Source organism: Thamnophis sirtalis, unplaced genomic scaffold, assembly GCF_051295495.1.
Source record: "Thamnophis sirtalis isolate CommonGarterSnake01/CBP01778 unplaced genomic scaffold, rThaSir2_p1.2 scaffold_6, whole genome shotgun sequence".
NCBI lineage: Eukaryota > Metazoa > Chordata > Lepidosauria > Squamata > Natricidae > Thamnophis > Thamnophis sirtalis.
The window spans coordinates 86,091,009-86,117,273 of NW_028261386.1; the positions used below are offsets into that span (position 1 = coordinate 86,091,009).

The 26,265-nt window shown below is 43.0% G+C and overlaps 1 protein-coding gene across 2 annotated transcripts; it reads left to right on the forward strand.

Annotated features, from left to right (window-relative positions):
• Positions 1–5,131: 5,131 nt before the first annotated feature.
• Positions 5,132–26,138, forward strand: FUCA2 (alpha-L-fucosidase 2). 2 transcript variants are annotated; one of them, XM_087718344.1, is made up of 7 exons: positions 5,132–5,413; positions 7,486–7,673; positions 10,774–11,113; positions 16,623–16,833; positions 20,844–21,034; positions 22,261–22,369; positions 24,064–26,138. In XM_087718344.1, the coding sequence occupies exons 1-7, from the start codon at positions 5,175–5,177 to the stop codon at positions 24,202–24,204; spliced, it is 1,419 nt and encodes a 472-aa protein (XP_087574470.1). In that variant the 5' UTR covers positions 5,132–5,174; the 3' UTR covers positions 24,205–26,138. The 2 variants fall into 2 exon arrangements, with proteins under 2 accessions (XP_087574470.1, XP_087574471.1); XM_087718345.1 differs by having other exon boundaries at positions 5,300–5,373.
• Positions 26,139–26,265: the final 127 nt, after the last annotated feature.

Here is a 26,265-nt window from a genome sequence, read left to right on the forward strand (position 1 = left end):
TTTGTAGTGAAGGTTGTTGAGAATTCGGTAGCACGTCAGCTTCCCCAGTCCCTGGATGAAGCTGTCTACCTGGATCCGTTTCAGTCGGGTTTCAGGCCCGGATACAGCATGGAGACGGCATTGGTCGTGTTGGTTGATGATCTCTGGTGGGCCCGGGACAGGGCCTGCTCCTCTGTCCTGGTCCTATTAGACCTCTCAGCGGCTTTTGATACCATCGACCATGGTATCCTACTGCAACGACTCGGGGGGTTGGGAGTGAGGGGGCAACGTTTTACGGTGGTTCTCCTCCTACCTGTTGGATCGGTCGCAGTTTGTTTTGACTGGAGGGCAGGGATCGACCTCGAGGCACGTCACCTGTGGGGTGCCCCAGGGGTCAGTTCTCTCACCCCTCCTGTTCAACATATATATGAAACCACTGGGTGAGATCATCTGTGGTTTTGGGGTACGGTATCATCAATATGCTGATGATACCCAACTTTTCATCTCTACCCCACACCACCCAAACGATGTCCTCGAGGTGATGTCCTGATGCCGGGAGGCTGTGCGGATCTGGATGGGGAGGAACAGACTCAAGCTCAATCCCTCCAAGACGGAGTCGCTGTGGTTTCCGTCATCCCGATTTGTGCATCTTGTTCCATCTTTGATGATAGGAGGAGAAATTTTAGCCCCCTCAGAGAGGGCCTGCAATCTGGGCGTCCTCCTGGATACGCGGCTTAGTTTAGAAGAACACCTGACGGTCATGACCAGGGGGGCCTTTTACCAGGTTAGCCTGGTACATCAGTTACGCCCCTTCCTGGATCAGGATGCTCTGTGCACAGTCACTCATGCCCTCGTCCTTTCTCGCCTGGACTACTGTAACGCTCTCTACATGGGGCTGCCCTTGAAGAGCACCCGGAAGCTTCAACTGGTCCAGAATGCGGCTGTGCGGGTTATCATGGGGGCACCTAGGTGCTCCCATGTTACACCCCTTTTAGGCAGCCTGCACTGGTTGCCGGTTGTCTTCCGGGTGTGATTCAAGGTACTAATTATGATCTTTAAAGCGCTCCATGGCTTAGGGCCAGGGTACCTGCGAGACTACCTACTGCTACTGGTAGCCTCCCATTGTCCAGTGCGATCCCACAGAGTTGTCAGGGTGCCATCGGCCAGACAGTGTCGGCTAGTGACCCCCAGGGGGAGAGCCTTCTCTGTGGGAGCGCCTTCCCTCTGGACTGAGCTGCCCCCGGAGCTTCGTATAATCCCCAACCTCCGATCCTTCCGACGCACCCTAGAAAGTTGGCTTTTCCATCAAGCCAGCCTGGCCTGAACAAAACAAAATAAATTATTGGTCATTGTTAATTTTAATTCGATTTTTTTTTAAAAAAAATGTTATTGTCAGTTCTTATTGGGTTTGTTTGGGTTATTCTATTTAATTTTTTTTAACTTTTGTATTATGTGTTTCTTTTAATGTTGTACGCCGCCCTGAGTCCTTGGGAGAAGGGCGGCATATAAATCTAATAAACCTAAACCTAACCATATGTAATTTCTGAAGAGATGGATTATATTATTCTTTCATACTAGATTTAATCCTGATCAATAAGAATGAATTCAATGAGCTTGAAATTCAAGGGCTTGTTCAGACATGTATTAGTATTAATATTAGATTTCCCACCCCTTCCCCTGACCATGGGGATGCTGTAACAGTTGTAAGTGTGAAAAATGGTCATAGGTCACTTTTTTCAGTGCTGCTGTAACTTTGAATGGTCACTTGACTAAATGAACTGTTGTAAATTGAGGACTACCTGTACATTAACCCCAGTCCTGGGAACAAAGCTAGGTCTTTCAGGAGAGAGACTGGATCCTTATCTTGGAGTGGGGGCAACAGGGAAGGCACACTTTCTTAGTCCCACAAGATGACAATGTATAATAATGGGGAACGTATCTTGTAGGGAGAATTTATTGAAGACAGGCAGTCCCTGAGATATCCAGGCCCTATGTCATACAGAGTAATAGCCAACATCTTCCATCACACTCAGAAGTCAACTAGCAACCAATGCAACTTGAACAACAGTGGTGACATATAAGCACAACAACAATACTATATTGCTTGAAGTGGTCTACTGCATTGCAAGGCAGTTGCTTCTTTCCCTTGACTGTTGAGGTCACTGTGCATGCTGAAGACAATGGTCATAGCAATAGCACTTAGAAGACTTATATACTGCTTCACAGTGCTTTCCAACCCTCTCTAAGCGGTTTTACGGTCAGCATATTGCCCCCAACAATCTGGGTCCTCATTTTACCGACCTCAGAAAGATGAAAGGCTGAGTCAACCTTGACCCTGGTCAGTGAAGTGTGGTCAGCTTTAGCCCTGGTGAGGCACTTTTTAGACTTGTGGACTTCAACTCCCAGAATTCCACAGCCAGGCATGCTCAGTTCCGATTTAAAGCGACAGCATTTTTCCCCCTTGCAAAATAAGTTTTCCCATTCTTTTTCTTCTCCCTCCCCCTCCTTCCTCCCTCTCTCCCTCCCTCCCCCCTCTCTCAAACAGACACACGCACACAGAGAACTTCAATCCCTCTCTCATTCACTCACTCTCAAACACAAAAACAGAAGTTGGATTGGATATATTTTCCAAAGCCTTGAAAGCAGCTCCTCTGCCATACCCCCCCTTCCCCTGCTGCCTTCCGATCAAACTTTTTGAATTCCTCCCCCCTCCCCACACGCACCTTTTCCAGCTGTTTCAGAGACGATTTTAACTCTGCTTCTCCCTGCCCTGCCCTGCCCTCTTGAAAAGCCAGAGCTCTGTCAGACTGAGCTAGTTGCTCCCAGAGAACTCTAAAAAGCCTCTAAAAATGCCCTCTAGAGGAGGCGAGAGAATACGTGCCTCATTTGCATAAGGAATTCTTTGCTTGTTAACCCTTGCTTAACTCTTAAAAGGCGAAAAATTCCTTATGCAAAAGAGGCCCCTAGTTCTCTGGCCTCCTCCTAGTTAATACTGAGAGCAGACACCAAGCCACTGTGACTTGAAATCTGGTAGCAACTACCCTGGCTTTAATTATTTTAAGAAAATTATTTAAAATCCTTTCCTTTCCCTGAGGAGACTGGTGAGGCCCCGCCTCCCTTGCCTCTAGTGACTGCACATCCCTGACCCTGGTGAGATTCGATCTGCCAAACTGCTGGCAATCGGTGATCAGCAGAAGTAGCCTGCAGTACTACACTCTAACTACTGTGTCACCGCAGCTCTTTAAAGTTAATCATTTAAAGTTAAATAAATAAAATAGTGGGAGAAATTAAAACTAGATTAAGAAGACACCTGAAATGAGGTTTTCCTCAGTCTGCGTCATTAAAAATAACTATTCAAAATTAAAGACATTTAGGATAGCTGTCATTACAGTTGCTGAAATACTTAAATGCTTTTTTTTAACCAGACTTGCATTTATTGGATTTATAAATCATTCACCAGGTTTTTATTATCTTAGAGAAAATTAAATATTAAAAGAAAAGCAGGCATTAAATCGCAATAAGATAATAGCATAAAAAACATCTGAGAGCCAATTGCATAGTCAAGAAGGATCATATGAAAATGGCTGATGATGGTGGCTCACATTAAATCTTATACGATGGTTGTAATAACTGAACCAGTTTGGACTAGTGTTTAAGCACCATGTAGAAACTGGGAGACAGTGGACATAAAGCCAGCTGGGAGCCCTTGGGCCAGACACACTCCCTCAGATCTAAGAAGCAGGAATGGCATACCATTTTTGAAATCTTGTTCCCAAAAGTGCAGGGATGTGTCCAGGAGAGAAGCAACCTGGTATTGAGGAAAAACTTCCTAACAATGAGGACAATTAACCAGTGGAACAGCTTGCATTAAGCACTTGTGGGTGCTTCATCATTGGAGATTTTTAAGAAGAGACTGGACAGTCACTTGTTTGAAATGGTATAGGATATAGGTCGCCATGATGTAGAAAAGATGTGGAGACTCCAGAAAGAGTGCAGAGAAGAGCAACAAAGATGATTAGGGGACTGGAGACTAAAACATATGAAGAACAGTTGCAGAAACTGGGTATGTCTAGTTTAATGAAAAGAAGGACTAGGGGAGATATGATAGCAGTCTTCCAATATCTCAGGGGTTGCTACAAAGAAGAGGGAGTCAAACTATTCTCCAAAGCACTTGAGGGCAGAACAAGAAGCAATGGGTGGAAACTAATCAAGGAGAGAAGCTTAGAACTGAGGAGAAATTTCCTGACAGTTAGAACAAGTAATCAGTGGAACAGCTTGCCTCCAGAAGTTGTGAATGTCTCAACACTGGAAGTCTTTAAGATGATGTTGGATAGCCATTTGTTTGAAATGGTGTAGGGTTTCCTGCCTAGGTAGGAGGTTGAACTAGAAGACCTCCAAGGTCCCTTCCAACTCTGCTATTGTATTGTATTGTATTGTATTGTATTGTAAATCTTAATATAGATTGTTGTTGCAGTTTGACGTTAGGATCTCCTGCTTGAGCAAGGAGCTGGACTAGAAGAATCCAAGGTCCCTTCCAGCTCTATTCTGATTCAATCAACACTAGCTCAAAGGCACAAAAGTAGTGAGCACTACCACAGTAGTGTTACATTCTCAAGCTATTCTCCAAAGCCCCTGAAGGCAGGACAAGAAGCAATGGATGGAAACTAATCAAGGAGAGAAGCAACCTTGAACTAAGGAGACATTTCCTGAACAGTTAGAACAATTAATCCGTGGAACAACTTGCCTCCAGAAGTTGTGAATGCTCCAACATTGGAAATTTTTAAAGAAGGGATTGGACAACCATTTGTCTGAAACGATATAGGGTTTCCTGCTTGAGCAGCGGGTTGGACTAGAAGATCACCAAGGTCCCTTCCAACTTATCATTCTGGTAAGATGTCATCTTTCTTTCCCTCCCACATCTAAAAGGTGGGATGAACTTGTTAATAAATGTCGAAGACGGCGCCTTAACGAGCCTGCAGCCTTAGACAAACCACCCTCTCACAAAACACTGTAACCCAACCCCTGTGTGGTTGCACAACTACCCGAGACAACCCCGTTCCGCGGAAAAGCAGAACTCAAAGCTTCGCGGGCGGAAGCAGCAGGTCCGGCGGTCATGTGACTCGGCATCATGTGATTCGTGGGGGGGGGGGCAGAGAAGCGAAGTGGGAAACGTTGGGAGTTCAATCTGGGTTCCCATGGCTGAGCCGGGCGGTTCATCCCATCTCCGGCGGGAGTCTCCTCGCTTCTTGCTGCTGTTAGCCCCGCTGCTCATCTTCCTCCTGCTCCCCTCCTGGGTCCGGGGCGGTCGCTACGACCCCACCTGGGAGTCTCTGGATTCCCGGCCCCTTCCGCCCTGGTTCGATGAAGCCAAGTTTGGGATTTTCATCCACTGGGGTATTTTTTCCGTGCCAAGTTTCGGCAGCGAGTGGTTTTGGTGAGGTTCCCCTATGCCAGGTCTGCCCTGCGTTTCTTCTGACCTGTCTTCCCTGTTTTATTACCCGCCTCGTTTATCTTGCAAATAGCGTTGTGTGCTGTAGGATTCTTCTCTGCTGTGAAGAGGGCCATAAACGAAGCGGGCATGAGTTGCTCTGAATCTCGTTGCAGTTCTTCCCCCACCCTCCCCATGGGGTAATGTGAGAATTCGGCTCACACCCAAGTGCTTGCCCCCTTCTAATCCTGACCCGAAGCACTCTACAGACTGTCTTGTCTGGAGATTTGGAAATCATGGGTGTTTGCAGAACAGTTTGAAGATTCAGGGAAAGGCACCCATAGGCGTTATATTGCCTATCCCCTTTGAAAATGAAAATCTTGAATAGTAGGATTTTTCCCTCCATCGTTTCCTTTTTCTAGCTAACACTCTCAGCCGATTTCATTATTCTTGGGTCTTTGGAGAACTCTGTCATTCTTACTTCTCTTATGCAACTTCTGCTTTTATTTCCATTTTTAATTTTGTTTATGCTTACTTCTCTTATGCAACTTCTGCTTTTATTTCCATTTTTAATTTTGTTTATGCGTTCATGTTAGGGAAATGTTTGCCTTTGACATAATTTTGCTGCTTGTATTCACAAGGATAAACAACAAAATTGATTTTGAAGTGTAGTTTATGGATTAATTTTAAGATGAGATCTTCAAACTTGGCAACTTTATGACTTGTGGACTTCAACTCCCAGAATTCTGGGAGTTGAAGTCCACAAGTATTAAAGTTGCCAAGTTCTGGGACCCCTGTTTTAAGATGTGAATAACTCAGTGTGAACCCTGGAAGTGGGTTAAAGACAGAACTGGAAGTCATCAAGCCAGGAAGTTGAAACCATTATCAAACCAGGCTCTGCTTGCCTGGAAGGATTTTCCTGTCCAAAGGGAACATTTTATAATAAACCCTGCTGTTAATTGTCCTGTCACTTTGCTCTCAAATACACATAGTTTATATCAGCAGTCATGTCCATTTCTTCTGTACTTTATTTCCTAGTGGAATTACGGTCATAGCAGATTGGCTCTACATGGGTAATGAACAATATTCTGATCCAGAATGCAGTAGCAATGCACACAGTTTGCAATGCATTGATATTTATTGATATGACACCATTTTTGTACACGATGCCCCGGCCTCTTGTAGATTTCCAAATGCATTTGAAGATGCTGGTTACCACCTTTAAAATCCTGCATGGCATAGAACCATCCAATGGTTTCAACAATAGGATCCAGGAGACAGGCCTTTGTTGGAAGACTTACGAAACAGCTTCCCTCTAAGAGTGGATAGCCTGATCCTATTGACCTTCTGGAAGGTTGCAAAGACCTGGTTTTCCCCTCAGGCATTGATAGATTGATTATGTGCCATCAACTCAGTATTGTCTCCTAGCAACCACATAGATAATTTTTCCCCATCATAATCTATCCTTAACATGGTGTTTCACGTCTTCCAAAGTTATACTTATCGCCACTATAACTGAGTCCATCCTATTTGTTACTAGTCATCTTATTTCTTTCCATGTTTCCCAGCATCTTTCTTCATTGTTCTTGGGAAAGTTTAGCAAATTGAACCAAATTATACTCTGCTTAACTCAAAACTTTAGATTTTTATATGTATCATCTAAAGCTACATTTCCAGAATTCTGTGGGCTATCAGTCTTTGAATTTAATTCATTTAGAGCAGTGGTTCTAAACCTTTCCAGTGCCGCGACCCTTTAATACAGTCCCTCATGTTGTGGTGATCCCCAACCATAAAATTGGTGTCTATATGTGAAAATATGTGTTTTCCGATGGTCTTAGGTGACCCCTGTGAAAGGGTCATTTGACTCCCAAAGGGGTCCCGACCCACAGGTTGAGAACCACTGATTTAGAGGATGCATCTTGAGATTATCAGAAAAAATATTTTTCAATATTGGTTTTGCGCGTGCACAAAACCTGCTCATAGTAGTATGTTTAAGATACGCGTAAGAATTTGCTTCAGTCTATCTGTTAGTCCTCCTGTCATTGTATGCAGATACATGGGATGTTGTTCCTTTGCAGGTGGTATTGGCAAGCAGAAAAGAAGGAACCTTATGTAACTTTTATGAAGAAAAACTACCCTCCTGGATTCACTTACGAAGATTTCGGCCCTATGTTTACAGCTGAGTTCTTTGATGCCAACCAGTGGGCAAATATTCTGAGTGCTTCAGGTGCCAAATACGTTGTCTTGACTTCAAAACATCATGAAGGTAAAGTGACCATAGTTCTTTTGGATCTCAATTGGCTCAGTTTAGTTATTTTACCAGATGAAAGGCTTGGGTAAGATATCTTCATTATATTCTAAATAAAAAGATGACTGAAAGTAATTGGTTTGGTTTTGGTTTTATTAGAATTTGTAGGCCGCCCTTTTCCCTGAGGGGACTCAGGGCGGCTCACATAAAACTGGGAAGGGGGGGATACAAACATCAAAATAGAGACATATAATAAAATGGTAGGCAACATACATTCATCATTCGGGAGGGGTAACTATCCTTATCCCCAGGCCTGACGGGCGAGCCAGTTCTTCAAGGCTATGCGGAAGGCTTGGACGGTGGAGAGGGTACGAATCTCCACAGGGAGCTTGTTCCAAAGGGCCGGGGCTACTGCTGAGAAGGCCCTCCTCCTTGTGGTTGCCAGCCGACACTGGCTGGCCGATGGAATACGGAGGAGGCCTAGTCTATGGGATCTTATTGGTCGCAGGGATGTAATTGGCAGAAGGCGGTCTCTCAAATATCCAGATCCACTGCCATGTAGGGCTTTATGGGTGATTAATAGCACCTTGAAGCGCATCCGGAGATCGACAGGTAGCCAGCGCAGCTCGCGGAGGATAGGTGTTATGCGGGTGAATCGAGGTGCACCCGCGATCACTCGCGCGGCTGCGTTCTGCACTAGCTGAAGTCGCCGGATGCTCTTCAAGGGCAGCCCCATGTAGAGCACGTTGCAGTATTCCAGCCTGGAGATCACAAGGGCCCGAGTGACTGTTGTGAGAGCCTCCCGATTCAGGTAGGGTCGCAACTGGCGCACCAGGCGGACCTGGGCGAATGCCCCCCTGGTCACAGCTGTTAGGTGGTGGTCAAATGACAGCTGCGGATCCAGGAGGACTCCCAAGTTGCGAGCCCTCTCTGAGGGGTGTAAATTTTGACCCCCCAGCCTGAGTGATGGAATATTAGTCAAGTCTTTGGGAGGAAAACACAACAGCCACTCGGTCTTTTCTGGGTTGAGCACAAGCTTGTTAATCCTCATCCAGTCCATAACGGCCTCAAGACCCCGGCTCATCACATCTACCGCTTCATTGAGTTGGCACGGGGCGGACAGATACAATTGAGTATCGTCCGCATATTGATGGTATCTAATCCCGTGCCTGCGGATGATCTCTCCCAGCGGTTTCATGTAGATGTTGAATAGTAGGGGGGATAAGACCGAGCCCTGAGGCACCCCATAATTTAGGGGCCCAGGGGACGATCTCTGCCCCCCCACTAACACCGACTGCGACCTGTCCGAGAGGTAGGAGGAGAACCACCGTAGCACGGTGCCTCCCACTCCCACCTCCCGCAGTCGTCGCAGAAGGATACCATGGTCGATGGTATCGAAAGCCGCTGAGAGGTCGAGGAGGACCAGGATGGAGGGATGTCCTTCATCTCTGGCTCTCCAAAGATCATCCATCAATGCGACCAAAGCGGTTTCTGTGCTGTAACCGGGTCTGAAGCCTGACTGGAAGGGGTCTAGGTAGTTTGCTTCCTCCAAGGACCGTTGGAGCTGGAAGGCCACCACCTTCTCAACAACCTTCCCCAAGAATGTTATAATGCTAAGCCAGGATGATGACGATGATGAGAGGAGGAGCAGGATGCAATGAAAGAAATCAGTCAGAAGGTAGCAGTAGCCATATCTTAGAAGCTAAGTTGAATTGGCTCTGGTTGACATTTGGATACAGAATTACTGGAAAATCTCAAAAGTAAAAAAAAAAAATCATGGACGAAAGCAATGGCAAGCCATTTCTGTAACCCAACCAAAAAGGATTCCAGTTCAATATCTTTACATCCTTCTACAGAAAAAGCCAAAATGGTTTGGTTTGTGTAATAATCTGTAAAGGATGGAGTTATATGTCATGATGGGCCCGGAATAAACATATTGTGTGCAATGTTCCCGCTAATTTTTTTTCAGTGTGTGCGGAAAAGTATAGTGTTTGAGCGGCACATTTTCATGTCTGAGCACCTGAATTTTTTTCACAGATGTTTCACAGAGCAATTGATTTATAGGATCTGAATTGGAATGGAGAAAAATGGTTTTGTGCATGAGTGTGTGTGTGCGTGTGTGTGTTTGAGTGAGCGAGGGATCCGGTAAGGGAACTGTGCCTATTTAGAAAAGAAGGTAAATTATTGCAAACATGATCAGTCGAAGGTAAGTATGGGAAGAGGTTGGGCAGTAGAGAAAAAGTGATAAAAGAGTAGGAGAGAGGAAGAGAGGAAGAAAAAAGAAGGAAGAGAGACAGAAAGAGACAGAGAAAGAGAGAGAAAGCTTCCGCTTTCGATCTGCCGTCCAAAGACCGAACGAAGAAGCAAAGAGGCAGGAGAGACTAAGCAGGAGAGATGACGCGGGAGCCAATCCGGGTCATTCCTTCCAAGAGGCAACTTTCCCATTGAATGACTCGCTGCCCTAGACTCAAGGAGACCCTCTGCAGTCCCTCTCATCTGGCCGGGATGCCAGCGAGAGTGTTGGGCTGAAGGAAGGAGGGATACTCTCTCTCCCTCTCCCCCTCCCTCCCTCCCTCTCTGGCAAATCTGAGTAGCTGCTGCTGGGAGCCCGTCCCATGCCTTCTCCCAACCCCCACACCCCTTCTCTGAGCTACTTACTTTCTGCCTTGTGGATCTAGAACTGATTGCTGTCTCCAGGCTGGCTCTCCTCTCCTATTATGGTGGAAGGCGTTTCACAAAAACCACTGCGCGGCAGTTGGAAACTGCTGCGCGGTGTTTTGTTGCCACGTGTGCGGCCGCGCGGCCGCGCAGCTTAGAGGGAACAGTGATTGTGTGCTTAGTATGATGTATTAAATATAAATCACTTACATCTTACACTTTCTCCTATCATACTGCAGAAAGGGTCAAAATAATATAGGACAAGTGATCCTGTATCTAGTGATAATGAGTATCAGTATTTAAATTTTGATCTTGTTGAAGATGCTTTATACAATGCAGTCTCATTAGTCTCATATCAGGAGATAATAATGGCAAAAAAAGTGTGAAACAAAGGTTTCTAGAACGTATACTGTACACACCCAAAATAGTTCATTCCTAACCATTTTATTTCTTGGACCAGGTTTTACTCTGTGGGGGTCGAAATATTCCTGGGCGTGGAACAGTGTGGATGTGGGACCAAAACGGGACCTTGTGGAAGAGTTAGCTACATCCATTAGAAAACAGACAAGCTTACGTTTCGGGCTGTATCATTCATTGTTTGAATGGTTCAACCCTCTCTTCCTTGATGATGCTGCTAGCAAATTCAAGAAACAACAGTTTCCAAATGTCAAAACTCTCCCAGAGCTTTATGAGATTGTGAAGCGATATCAGCCAGAGATTCTGTGGTCAGATGGCGATGGGAATGCTCCAGATACTTACTGGAACAGCACTGCCTTCCTAGCATGGCTTTATAATGAGAGGTATGTGTTATTTTCATATTGAAATAGTGCATTTCACCTCGATATTTAGAAGGAAATTGTGCCCTAATCATAATGTTGTAATATTGATTGCTTTAAGCTGCAGTCCTGGGTCACGTTGCTCCCTTATTTTTAAATAGTACTAGGATTAGTGCATTGTTTCTAAAATAATTTACCGTATATACTCGAGTATAAGCCGAGTTTTTCAGCCCACTTTTTGGGCTGAAAAAAGCCGCCTCGGCTTATACTCGAGTCTACAACTGGATCCGGCAGTGCTGTTGCCTGTTGGAGGAGGAGGAGGCGAACCAGCCTGCCACCGCCGGCCACCACCAGCCCCGCCGCTCTTCCCGCCCCCTTCCAAGCCCCACAGTCCAGCGGACGCAGCAGAAGAAGCCCCGGGGCTCCGCTGCCGCTCCCTGCATTTTCTGGACGGGGTCTCGCAGGAAGGAATCCCCTCTCCAAGGGATCCCTGTCCAGAAAATGCGGGGAGCGGCAGCGGAGCCCTGGGGCTGCTTCTGCTCCGTCCGCTCCTCTCTGCTCTCCTGTCGCCAGCTGGTGGGGCTGACCCTGATCCATAAACACTGCCGAATTCAGCCTCGGATCTTTGTCGGGACCTCTTTCTGGTCCGCCTCTGAAGTCCATATTCTCCATAGTCTCTCGAACTGCTCCCCCCCACCTCCAGTTTCTTCCTAGTTTGATCCCACGCGCCGCTGACCTAGGAACCACATACCTCCCAGCAGTTTTTTCAGGCTGCTCCCAGATGGGAAGGGAGGGGGATTGTAAACCCCTTCCACACCCTGGCTCCTCCTCTTCCAGAGTTCAGGCTCTCTTTCTTTCTTTCTTTGAAAGAGAAGCCCAAATTAGCCAAAGGGGGGAAAGCGAGCGAGCGAGCGAAGCAGTGGGAGGGGGAAAGGTCCCTGTGAAGCCCTGCGGCCAAGGAGCGCTGCCTGCTTTTTAAGAAAACCTGGAAGGGGAAGAGGGAGGGTTTTTTTCCCCTCCCTTTTTCTTTTCGTTCCCGTGGCTCAGCCTCTCCTTTCCTTGGGGCCGTCACGTTTACTGTTTGCAGTTCCTTTCTTCGTATAAAAACCCCTCTGGCTCCAACGGGACCTCTTCCAAGAATACCGGGCGCAAAACTGCGCTCAGTTTCTGAAAGGTGGCCACGATCCCCAGTGGAAAGGCGTTATTCCCCTCAGTTGTGAGGGCAATGCTGCTCGCGACTTTCCCCTAAATGTTGGAGAAAACTTTTCGCCGCTGTCCTCCTTGGCTCATTTGGGAAGGACGATTGTAACAGGTCGAGATTTCCTTTCAAAACAAAACAAAACCAACCCTTCCCCCGGTCCCAATGTTTCAAACAACCCCCTTTCCTGCTGGGAAGAGCCCAGCCAACCCCCCGTCCCTTCCCATTCGAAAGGGAAGCTCGTATCACCTTCTAGAGAAAGTGGCAAATGCCCTCCGTGACTTCCTTGGTTTCTCTCCGGGCTCTGCTCTTCGGCATTGCCCTTGGGGAAAACTGCCGCGGTTTGTTTCCGTGAATATATTAACAGGCGCGCGGAAAGCAACTAAGCCAAGGAGCGTACGTAGTCCAGCCAAGCGAGTCTAGTTTCCTGGGGTCCCTTGCTCGCTCGCTTTCCCCCCATTGGCTAATTTGGGCTTCTCTTTCAAAGAAAGAAAAAAAGAAAGAAAGAAAGAGAGCCTGAACTCTGGAAGAGGAGGAGCCAGGGTGTAGAAGGGGTTTACAATCCCCCTCCCTTCCCATCTGGGAGCAGCCTGAAAAACTGCTGGGCGTCCCCTCCGCCCGTCCCTGCCAGCCCAGCCAGGCTGCGATCGGCGGCTGTCCCTGCTACAATCCACGCCGCCTGCCGCATCAGCAGAATCTACCGTAATTCAAGAAATCTTAATCTTGACAGCATTGTTGGGATCTGCGGTGAAGAAATTACTTTAATCAGTATTTAATGGTATCAAATTTAGCTATAAAGTGGCTTTACCTACGGTACTTTTTTTTCCTGGGCCTGCTAAATTCTAGTCCCTGGTGATACAATGAGTTAAATGCATTCTGGCCTGGATTTCCTATTGTGCAATTTGTGTCATGGACTTAATCATTTTAAATTCCATAAAATGCCAGTACAAATTCTTTCTGCCAAGAGATCAGAAAAAACAATGCTCGAATCTTCTGATATTTAAATGATTTATAATGTTGTTTAGATATATAATTTGGATTACATTTGAAAGCTATGCATTGATTAAATACTATGGAATACAATCCTGTGGCAGTTCTTCTTTCTTTTTTGGTTTTAGAAAAGGATAATTCCCTTTTTAGCCAGGCTTTTTGAATTAAATTAACACCAGTTTTTAAGTAGATTTCAATTTAAAAAAAATCTGTTAACTGCTTTGAATACCTTGATGGGGTACAAAACTTAAATAATAAAAAAATTGTACATTCATTTTGAAAAATAAATGCAATACTTGATTAATTTCATATCTTTATTTATCTTACAGAGCTAGTTTACTATTTTTTCTTTGAAATAAATATTCAAAAACATTATTGGTATCTATTTTTATTTTTGAAATTTACCGTAGGCTTATACTCGAGTCAATAACTTTTCCAGCTTTTTGGGGTAAAATTAGGTGCCTCGGCTTATATTCGGGTCGGCTTATACTCGAGTATATACGGTAATTGGATTCTATGATCTAAAACAGTATCTTGATGGAAAGGAAAAAAAATAAACATTGCACACATCACTTAGGAATATTTCTTGTGACCATCGAATCACAGCCAGCTTTGGAGAAAGTCTGCCCCTCTCTTCACAGAGTTGCCACATAATTTAATCTCTGAGTTACCTGCATAGTTTATACTGTTGGTAATGGGTTAGAACAGCTTCCCTGGGGTTTAACACTACTTTTTGGCACCAGTTGAAGCGTTATCTTCCCAGCCATTAAAATCTCTTTGAGGACTTCGTACCATTTATTTTGTTGATTGTTTTATTCTAGTTTTATGTGTTGCATTTTATTACTATTGCATTTTTATTACTGTTCTTGCAGCAGCTTATCTTAGTTTTATGATGCTTTTTTCATGGTTTGTTTGGCATTTTATGTTCTGAATTTGTAGCATCTAAAGAAATTCAGATACAGGGTGAATCAACAGTTTTATCCATAACTCCCTCCTTTCCTCCACCCTGCTTAAAGTCAGAAATTTAATCCAGAGCCTGCTGGGAACTATTGCGTATATACATCATAAGGTTGCAACTCCAGCATTCTGGTTTTCTGCCTTGAACAAACATTGTTCTTTCTATTTGTAAAGATTTGCAGTTCCACTGTGTTATGTTTATATTTACTGTTTTATCTCTGATTTTATATTTAATTATTTTCTGTTTAAAACATTTGCAATATGCTTACAAGTGGGCCTCCCAAAAACCAGGTATCAGACAATCAAGATAATTGTCACTTCTTCAGAATTGATGGAGAAGCAATGGATTTTAAAAGTGGCATTTCTAAAAATTCTAACCCAAGAATTCATAATTGTTTTGAGAAATTTATGTTTTCTGGAAATGTGTCAGAATGGGAGTATATTACTTAGAAGAGAATTTCAGAATACTAAATTGCCTGTGTTCTTCTGTGCCCTTTGTTAACATGAATCGTACATATGATTATGGATAAATGTACTTAGAGTATTTTCAGTCTGAAAACTTCATGTATGGGATTAAGTTTCCCTTCATTATTATGTCCCTTTGAATGTTACTTTTGCTTGAAGAAAGAGAAGGGCCAAGACTAGTGGTATCACCACACTGCTCAGCATCTCCCACATAGCCACAGGAGCTGAGGTACAATAAATTAAAGCCATCTGACAGGTCACCAATTCCTATCTCTGCTAAATTGGTGCCACAGGCTCACACCACTGTGTTGTACTGTAATTTTGCAAGTTCCACCTCTTAGGGAAAGTGTGCAGCAACACAACTCATGTAGAAAAGGAACGACTTGCATCACCATGTGATGCTGCTTGTGACATTTTGATCCCTCTCTCCTTTTCCCCATAGACATCACTGCTCTGCTCTGACATATAGCAAGGAGGAAAGAATTAGGCTATAGCAATAATGTCAGCTATAGCAATAACATCAGCAATAATAAAGCTATGGCAAATCTAGACAGCATACTAAAAAGCAGAGGCATCACCCTGCCAACAAAAGTGCATATATTCAAGGCTATTGTTTTCCCAGTTGCAATGTATGGCTGTGAAAGTTGGACCATAAGAAAGGCTGAGCGCCAAATAATTGAGGCCTTTGAACTATGATGCTGGAGAAGACTCCTGCAAGTCCCTTGGACTGCAAGGCAATCAAACTGGTCAGTTCTAGAGGAGACCAACCCTGACTGCTCTTTAGAAGGCAGTCTAAACTCAAATACTTTGGCCACCTAATGAGAAGGAAAGAGTCACTGAAGAACAGGCTAATGCTGGGCAAAAGAAGAAGGGGATGACAGAGAATAAGGTGGCTGGATGGAGTCACTGAAGCAATAGGCGTGAGCTTAAATGGACTCCAGAGTTTGGTAGAGGACAGGAAGCCTGGAGGAACGTGGTCCATGGGGTCGCGATGGGTCAGACATAACTTTGCAACTAACAACAACAACAACAATGTCAGGCATTTAAAATTCTGAAAATCAGAATGGAAGAAAAATTAATCTGATTTGCATATTCAGGAAACAAATAACATTCAATCTGAACAGGGACAATTTTAAGATTTTACCTAATTGTTAAAGAAACGATTACGGTGAAATCTTGATTTTCCAGACCTAAATATAACAGACTTAGCATGCAAATGACATTATGGAAATACCAATTTGGGTCATTTGTGTGATAAAATCATCTAAAAATAATGCCTATTATGTCATTTGTATAGTTTGTATAATTTATATCATTTGCAGCATACTAGTTATATTTGACAAAGGTGGGCAGCATATAAATTCAAGTAGTCCCTGGGTTGCAATTGTTTGATTGTTCAATTTTACAGTGGGGCTGAATGAATAGTACTTATGACTGGTACTTGGAATTCTGGCTGTCATAACATCCCAGTGGATACATGACTGCAGTTTCGTATATTCCAGCCTGCTTCCCACTGAGTCAATGGGGGAACCAGTAGGGAATCAAAATCACGTGAGGTCCCCGCTTAATGACGTGTGTGGTCCTCAGGTTATGATGGCAATCGGGAATGCCAGAATTCCTATTACTGAGCGACAGGGTTGCATGATGTTCTGCTTTACAACTGCATTCCTTAGCAATAGAAATTCTGACTCCCGATCGTCTTTGTAACCTGAAGATTATTTGTATGATAGACAGACAGACAGAAACTGATCTGACATTTGGGAATAATGGATCTATTCTTTTAGTTCAGTTAAAGTAGGTTTCCCTATATCCTGCCTTTCCTCTCAAGTTTATTTCTTATATTCAGTGAAGAATATAAGTGAAGAAATGTGCCTGCAGGTTTGAGTTGGCACCACATACCAACAATGTGTTTTAATTTTTCAGTCCTGTTCAGAAAACAGTTGTAACAAATGATCGCTGGGGAGCTGGCACAATATGCAAACACGGAGGTTTTTTCACTTGTGCAGATCGATACAGCCCTAAACATCTTTTGTCCCATAAGTGGGAAGACTGTATGACAATTGACAAAAAGTCTTGGGGATACCGAAGGAATGCACAATTAAGTGATTATCTGACTATTGAAGATCTCATACAGGTAAGTCAAGTCAAAATGGTAACTGTAATTGTATGGGGACTACTAGTTCTTATTTTTTCCAAAAACATTAATAGCTTATTTCAAAAATGTAACAAATTATATATTTAGTTAGAATAACTAATTAACAGAACACCTTACTGTCCTCATGCATATCCTATACATAGGTCAGAAAGCAATAGTATGGACAGAATACAGTGAGGTAGACTGTCTTTAGAGTAGCAAAGGAGTGAGAGAAAGCTGTATCTTCTCCCCTTATTAATCAAACATATGCTGAATACATATTAAGCAGTGATGTGCGGTGAGGTTTATGCCTGGTGAGGCAAAAAGAAAAAAAGCGGCTTGACAGCAGGCAGAGGGGAAAGCGGTGGCAGTGGAGGAAGCAGCAGCGGCGGCCGATGAAGTTCCCGTGATGCAAAGTGCCCCGCCGCCCCCAATGCCGCCGCCTGCCCACTGCCCTGGCCTGTAGCCAGCGGGGCAGCGGTCGGCCTCAGCGGCGCACTTTGCATCGTGGGAGCCGCCAAGTGCCTGGGTCTGCAGCAAAGGCGCTTGGAGGCTCCCGCGATGCAAAGTGCCCTGCCGCCCCCGATGCGGCCTCCCGGCGCTGCGCAGAGGCTCTTGCAGGAGCGCTGGCCAGCGGCCTGGAGCTGCCCCGGCTGCGAGACAAGGCAGCGCTTAAGGCCCCACTGCCACCGCCACCGCCCCTCCTTCGCCCAGTGGGGCGTTCCTGCCGCCTTGGGCCGCTTTGCCGCGTGGCAGCTGCTTCTGCAAGGAGGCGCTGGGCCAGGAACTGGAGAAGCTGGCAGATTGCTCGGAAGCCACGTCGCGCCCTTTCCGAGGAGGCCTGCCTGGAGCGAGGGGGGCCGTTGCCAGCACCGCCACCGGCTTTCGAGGAGCCGCCACTGGCGGCGGTGGCTGGTGTTGCTTCCTCGGTTGCAGTCGGGAGGTGGCCAAAGCTGGTGGCGCGATAGGAGGCAAGGACATGGCGGGGGAGACCTTTTCTCCTCCTCCTCCTCTGTGTCCTCGCTCAGCTGGGCATCTCTTCAAAGACTCGCCAGCTCCAGCGGAGTTCCTTCCCAGCCTTTGGCGAAGCAGCTCAGCAGGGCAGCGGTCGGCGGTGGCAGGGCACTTTGCATCGCGGGAGCCACCAAGCGCCTGGGTCTGCAGCAAAGGCGCTTGGTGGCTCCCACGATGCAAAGTGCCCATCTCCACAAGAAAGAAGCGAGGGCTTCTCCTGCCTGGCTCTTGCAAGGAAACCCCCGGCTAAGCGTTTTATGGCTGGCTGAAATGTGCAGATGTTTCCATCCACTCACAGGGCGAACGGCTGCCCAGCTGCCGCCGGAGAGCAGTCCCCGGTGCCATTCTTGGCATGTTTTTCTCTGGGTAAAGTGGAGATGGGAGGGGGACTAGGAGGGAAGGGGTTGCTCCTCGGGCGTCTATCTAGCCAGCAGCCCCAGGAGACAACCCCCCCCCCCGAGAAGAATTGGGGCCACCAAAGCTCCCACACCCACCCACCTTTGGGATGCAAGAGACGGCAAGGCTCTTGTGCGGTCTCTTCTGACAAGAGCGAGCCTCCTCCTTCTCCCCCACTCCTCTCTCCTTTGAAGCGCGCCCTCCGAAATAACCCACCCAACGTAAGCATGCTCAACAAGGCATGATTCGCTGCTCCCAGATCAGGAGGCGGGAGAATCAGTGCCACCTTTGCATATGAAATTTTTCACTTTTTAACCCTTGCTTAACTTTTAAAAGGCGAAAAATTCCTTATGCAAAGGAGGCCAATAATTCTCTTGCCTCCTCCTATAGTTAACACTAAGCATAGACTCCAAGTCACTGTGACTTGGAGTCTGGTAGCAACTATCTTGGCTTTAATTATTTTTAAAAAATTCTTTAAAATTCTTTCCTTTTCCTCAGGAGACTGGCGAGGCCTCGCCTCCCCTGCCTCTAGTGACTGCATGTCCCTGATATTAAGGATAGCTGGATTGGAAGAAAATAAATGTGGTTTTACAATTGGAGGAAGACGTATCACTAATCTGTCCCAAGCTGATGATATTTTTCTGATAGGTGAAAACACAGGACCTACAAGCTATAGTAATAAAAATTCAAGAGCACAATGAAAAAATGGGACTAAAATTAAAGATGACAGGTATAGAACGAGTCTCAGAATGGACAGTGAAGAGAATGGATAGCTTCTGTCTTTTAGGATCAATTATCAACTGTTCCAGGACCAGCAGAAATAAGTCACAGATTTGCATTTGGTAGAGTAGCAATAAAGGCCTTGGAAAATACATTCATATGCTAGAGCGTGTTTCTATCTACAGTTATCTACAGTGCAGGCAGTGTTTTTCTCTGTAAGAAATGAAGGTTTACTAGTGGAAGTGAAAATTGTAATTTAAACAAGTAGGCTAGAAGGAGTATTGGTATTTTCAAATTTCAGTGTTGTAAAAGTCTTAAAAATTCTGTGGTTAGCAAAGAGAACAAACAGATAGATCATCAAAAAAATGAACCCAAAGTTTCCACTTGGGGCACAAATCACTAGCCTCGGATTGATAAGAGTAATCCAAGATCTAGTGCTTTGGAGAAGTCTATAATGTTGGGACACAGGATGACTAGCAGTAAGGTGGATGGAATCATTTACAGCAATGGCTTCACCATTGGAAGACTAGAAGGAGTAGGTTGCGGATAGATTATCCTGGATATATGGTGAATAAGAATCAACATTGATTATAAACTAATTTATAAATAATTAAACCCCACAGTGTGTTATCCTAGAGATTGCAAAAAGTACTTAAAGGGGAATATTTCCCATCTTTTCACTGCCTTATCATCTTTTCTCCCCAGTTTCATTTCACATTTTATTCTTTCTGTTTTGGCTTGTTTCTTTCATTTGTATGAGAAACTTTACAAATACAGGATGTAGGTATTATACAATCTAATTTTGAACCATTCTCTTATTGATATCACATTACAAAATTTAAGCCAGAATATTATGTGATTGGTTTTCTCAAATGCAAAAAGAAGCAAGAATATATTCAGTCAGTTTTTGCAAGCCAATTCCACATCCATTCAAAACCTGATCTTTTAAACATTGCACTGAACTATATATCATGGAACAAAAATTACAATGTCTTGGTTCATAAAATCAAAGCAAGTAAGCTTAAATTGGCTTAGCTCAATGTATGATCTAGCCTGTATCACCTCTGTTTGTTTAAAGTTCTATGATTTAAGACACTGTACTAGAAATTTATTTTGTGTTCACTCATCAGGTCAATTCCAATAAGAAACGAAGTTCTCTCATCAGAAGCCCTGAGGTTATTTCTTTGAGCAAATTGGAAGTACTAGAAGAAGCTCCTCATAATCCTGAATATGTTATTCTGTAATTTCATAATTTCAGCCTTGGAAAGAAGCTGTACAAATGCTTAAAATATTAACTTTTTACCAGTTAACTTTTTTATGAATTCAGTGGATTTTAAACAGATATAGGGATGGGAACTTCGCAGTTGTAATCTGTAAGTAATCTGCTATATGTGTCTCCCTCTAGAACAGGGCTGTCAAACTCGCGGCCCATGGGCCAGATGCATCACGCACTGGCCACGCACACACCCGGTTTAGCGAAGGAAAAAAAGTTGTGATACGTCACATGATGCTGCCATGACGGCGTGAGTTTGACACCCCTGCTCTGGAACATAGACCTGTTCTTCAGCCAAATTAGAAAAAGGAAACACCAGGAGATGAAAGAGACTTGATCTCTTAGGTAATGAACAGAACTGACCAATGCCACACATAGGGCAAAAGGACAATGTAAAGTACAGAATAGGATGTTGATGAGCTCATGAATAAGAAGTTTGTAGTGATTCATAGAATTGGCAACTCCACTTGAATAGTTGTACTTTCCTTCAACCAACAGCAGTGCACTGGCAGCATTATAACAGAAATACTGATTTACACTGGAAAAACTCAAACAGATGTTTTGAATTTTAGAATCTTGTATTGATAATTTTCCTAAATTGTTTCAGCAACTTGTAGAGACAGTAGCATGTGGAGGAAATCTTTTGGTGAATATTGGGCCCACCCATGATGGTCGCATTCCTATTATATTTGAAGAGCGTCTGAAGCAAATGGGGACTTGGTTGGCATTGAATGGTGAAGCTGTTTTCAGCACTAAACCTTGGAGAGCCCAACATGATAGCATAACACCAGGAGTCTGGTGAGTTCATGAAATCAGTTATCTGGAACAATATTAAAGTAACTAAGCAGTCTTAAACATGTTTAAACTGAACCAGATTTACTTGTGAGCAACCTGGGCCTTACATTGCAATCCTACACAAAGGGTTATGTTGTTAAATTGTGTTAAGATTGCACCTGAATTTTTATATTTAAATGGCTGCAGAAGAGGGAGGCAACCAAAATATAATAGATGCTCAGCTGAAGATGAGCAATTACAATTTCCTATTATTCACATTTGCTTTGCCTTTGAACATACAAAAAACTTGCTGCTCAACATTTCCTTAGTTGAAAGTGCTCTGGAAACATCAACTTGCAGATAACAGTTTTTAAAAATTCTGTCAGAAATAAGAATGTGCAGAGCAGTAATGATTAGATTAAAAGCTGCATTTAAAATTAACTGAATTAAAAGGAAACATGCCTTTCTTATTTGTTTCAGTGTTAAATTTAATGGTAAAAATGAGAGATTTACACATTTAGATGTTTCCAGTAGGATTGATTATATATGGCTTGGTAGATTATTGGTTACAGACCTCAATTGCTAATGCATACTTGTACATTGTTTGATCTCTAATATGTTTTGAAAGAAGTAGATATAAGGGCTAAATATATGAGGGAGGGACACTATTTATTCTGATCCAAATTAATCACTTCCTGATACTGCTGTTTCAAGATGCGATTTCAAGATGTGCTTCCTTCCTGATGTAAGATAACAACCCTAGATTGCTATAATGTGTTCCAGAATATGTCCTGGCTCCCATCACCTCCAATCTGCTACTTATTAGGACTTTAGTACATATATTTCAGTCTCGGTGTTATTAGCATTTCTATAAACTGCAAGCTATTTAAAATATTTTTTTTCTTCACAAAAACACAATTTTAGAACATTTAATGACCCAAGTATTGGTAGACGATTAGATTATTTGTTGGTGGAAATAATCATCACAAAACTCAATCTTTATTTTATTCTCTCTTTATACATCAACTGTCCCCATTTGGGATAACAAGCAGGGAGGGGGGCAGTCTGCTATTTTTTGCACCTAGATTTTCCTTTTCCCCAAAAAACTAAGTATCATACTTAGTTCCAGGCAAGCAACTTAATGTTAAAATATATATTATAGTTTTATTACTGTTACTTCTCAGAGGTCTCGGAAAGATGGTTATTCTGAAAGACTGAACATATATAATAGAATAAAATATCCCCATCAGGTACACATTCAAACCAAAGGAAAACATTCTGTATGCCATTTTCCTTAAGTGGCCAACTTCCGGAACTCTGACGCTGGGTGAACCAAAAGCTATTCTTGGGGAAACAAAGGTAAGTGATTCTGGCTATAGTGAAGACATCAGAAAATGCCCATAGGCAGCCTCCTTGCAAACTATAGATTCTTCATATTGATCCACTTACTCTTCCAATGAATAGGGGTTATTATGTCTATCTTAGTTTTGTGAGGATGGACTGTCAAGCAATAGCACTTAGACTAATATACCACTTTATAGTGCTTTAGAGCCCTCTCTAAGTGGCTTTAGAGTCAGCCTATTGTCCCCAACAATTTGGATTCTCATTTTACCCACCTGGGAAGGATGGAAGGCTGCGTCAACCTTGAGCCTGGTGGGATTTGAACTGCCAAATTGCAGGCAGCCGATAGTCAGTAGAAGTGGCCTGTAGTACAGCACTCTAACCACTACACCTCCGAGGCTCTAGATGGATCTTTGGTGAAATAGTTAGCACTAGCGTACAGAACATGCTATGTCAGACGGCTATGTAAGTACAACAACTAACTCTGATCTTTCAATAAATCAGAAACATCTGATAATTGATGCAACTGTTCATCTCTATCACCATGTCCTACTCCACCTTCAAATTTCCTTTCAGGAATCAAAATGGGAAATAAGAATGTATAATAAGTTTCAGGAACCAAATAGCATAACCATAAGTAGTTTCATAGCACTGAGACAAAGACCAGAATAGCACAGGGTAGCAATAGTAAGTTCACATGATACAATGACTTCTTTCAAGTATGCTTAAATCAAAAATGCCTGATACTCTTGTAGCCACAACAAATTTTATTTCAGTGGAAGTAGTTCAAAGGACTGGGGCATCCTAGAACTTTATTTGGGTGTGTAATTTAGCAATCTCTGTGCATGAAACTTAAGCAAATATGCAGAACACTGCTAAATTTATATAATGGGGTTTGTTTTTTGTTTTTTTACTTAATATGCTATGTGGAAGATGGATGAAAAAACAGTTTTAGACTATCAAATCAAGATAGCCATTAGACTACCACCACTACTACTGTGGCTGAGCATGGTATATGGAGAGAGATCCATACTTTTTAAATTCCCGGTTTGTTTTTGTGGCTCTATGTCTGTAGAGATTCTCAATCGTCCTGTCATAGTTGCCCCAAAGGTGCTTTTCTTTCAAAAGGCAACTGGACTTTGTTTTGCTTGAAGACGTTTCGCTTCTCATCCAAGAAGCTTCTTTAGTTCTGACTGAATGGTGGAGAATGGCAGGATTTATTTTCCTTGCAGTCATGTGGTCGTTAGCTCTTTCTGAAAGTTATTGAAGCCACTTGGAGGTTTATCTGTGCCCTCAGGGTCACCTCAATCCTGTAGTCTGCAATTCTCCACCATTTATTCAGAACTGAAGAAGCTTCTTGGATGAGAAGCGAAACGTCTTCAAGAAAAACCAGTTGCCTTTTGAAAGAAAGTACTTTTAGGATAACCATCATCTGGATGACTGAGAATCTACAGAGACATTTAGCTATATGTATTGTGATGAACTCCCTTCGAATGGTGTGGGAATTTGTACAGATTTCCTGGGGGGGGCGGGGGGGGGAATTGCAGACTACAGGATTGAAACCCAATTAATGTATTTTTAATTTAAATTGTACTTCAAACCATGATTCTGTGTAATCCATGAAAACAGCTAATTATTTCAAATCCATTTTTCATTTGAAAAGCTTTCTTCCTACTTTCCTCCCATTTATAATAGTTTTTTTTAAATTTCAGGTGAAACTAATAGGATATGAAGAATCATTGCCCTGGATTTCTATGGGAGAAAAAGGAATGATGGTGGCTGCACCTCTGTTACCATTCAATAAATATCCCTATCAGTGGGCCTGGACTCTACAGCTTAATAATGTACAGTAGTGACAGAATCTTGCTCTGCTGAATTTTTGTAACTGGAGAAATAAGGATAGATTTAAAATAGAAAATAATTCAGGCACCAATCTTCTTTTCTTCTCTTAATACTTTTAAAGCAAAGTTGATGGAAAAATGCATATAGCAATCACAAAAGCTGGAATGGTTAAGTAAATTGATATTGTCCAGTGAATTCTGAGGTATTGAAATAACAATAGCAATTATATACCGCTTCACAGTGCTTTACAGCCCTCTCTAGTGGTTGACAGAGGCAGCCTATTGCCCCCAACAATCTGGGTCCTCATTTTACCCACTTCAGAAGGATGGAACACAGAGTGAACCTTGAGACCATTAGATTCGAACTGTCGAACTGCTGGTAGCCAGCAGTCAGTAGAAATAGTCTGCTGTACTGCATTCTAACCACTGCACCACCATGGCTCTTGATAGATAACAGAAGTATTGTTGAAGTTTATGGTGTTAAATAATAGTTCTTAATACAATCTTGCTTTTGTGAAACAATATTGAATTCACTGAAAGATGTTCCCACGGAAGGGAGTTTTGGAATTGTTTTAAAATTGGAGTTTTAATCTTTCTCCTAACAATTTGCTTTTATTGTAATTGTTATGACTACTCCAGAGGATTCCAAAGAGGTTAGAAAATTGTCTACTGGCACTTAGATCTTAGTTTTGAGGAGATAGAAGTGATCTAGTATTCTGTATATACATTTAAAGCCCTGCATTGGGTGCAAGCTACTTGAACCGTCCCAATCAGACTAGCCCACCTCACACGTGCCAGCAGAGGGATTATGCTACAGCTCCTGTCAGTCAAGGAATTCTGGCTGGTGGGATCTAGGAGAAGAGCCTTCTATGCTGTGGTACCCGCCCTCTGAACATCTTACCACTGAGGCGAGATTGGCTCCCACCCTCCTGACTTAGAACCTTAACACCTGGCTCTGCCAGATGGTTTGGGAACCTAAAGAGGAAATTTCACACTGGATGTGACTAAATAAAACTTAATCCCACCTCTCCCCATACATCCACTCCCTCCTTTGCCATCTTGTCTTAATGATTGTATCTCTTGTGTTATTTTATAAATGATGATTTAAATGTTTTTTAATGTTTTTATGTTGCAAGCCACCCAGTTGTTGGATGCGAGATGAGCAGCAAATAAATTTCTAAATAAATAAATACAGTGCTTTTAGAAAGTCCTGTTAAACAGAGCCCTGTTAAAATGCCAGGTTTTTAAGATGTAAAAAAATCAGAGCAAGATAAATTATTTCAGAATTTTTTCTACCTTTAATTATAACACATAAGCTGCACAATTCAATTGAAAAGCAAACTGAAACATTTGGGGGGAGAGAAATAGCTTACAATAACATGGTTGCATAAGGGTACACACACTCCTATAAGTAGGGATATGGCTATGTTCAGAATTAACTGATGACATTCAAATTGTGGTTAAATAGTAGTACACAGTAGTGATAAAAGTGACTAGGCCCATTTTCAACTGTTCTAGTAGGGTATTTTGACATTTATTCAGTTGCCTCTTACAGCAAAACCATGGTGCTTCAACAACTATTAGTTTAAAGGTGTGCACACTTATGCAACCATGTTATTGTATGTTTAATTATCCCCCGCTTGAAAGATTTCAGTTTTTCAATTGAATTGTACAACTTGTATTTTCGATAAAAGTTGGAAAAAATTCTGAAGTAATTTATCTTGGTCTGATTTCCCCCCAAAATCCTAGCATTTTAATAGGGCTGTATAGACTTTCTATATGCACTCTTATTTCTAAGTGACCCGTTCATACTTTAAAATACAGAGGTTATTGCCATTAAAAATAGGTTTTTTAATTTAAATGTTTATAATATATGTCTGTGCAGAGCATCACTAGTGAAATTGTCTAAAAAGCTTCAAAAGGAATAAATTCATTTTGAGATTTAGCTACTGTTACCTCCTATTGCTACATTAGATCTTTTATTATTTGTATTAACTGAATATACTTTGTTTTGCAACTATCTGATTGAACTATATTCAAAGAACTGGGGATAAGCTCTAAACAATAAATTCC

What these genes read in the sequence shown, in the direction of transcription:
- FUCA2 (XM_087718344.1), top strand. Translation starts at nt 5,175, where the DNA reads ATGGCTGAGCCGGGCGGTTCATCCCATCTCCGGCGGGAGTCTCCTCGC. An exon ending in CTATTGAAGATCTCATACAG is followed by an intron (nt 16,834 to 20,843) that starts GTAAGTCAAGTC and finishes AAATTGTTTCAG; the next exon opens with CAACTTGTAGAGACAGTAGC. An exon ending in CTATTCTTGGGGAAACAAAG is followed by an intron (nt 22,370 to 24,063) that starts GTAAGTGATTCT and finishes TTTAAATTTCAG; the next exon opens with GTGAAACTAATAGGATATGA.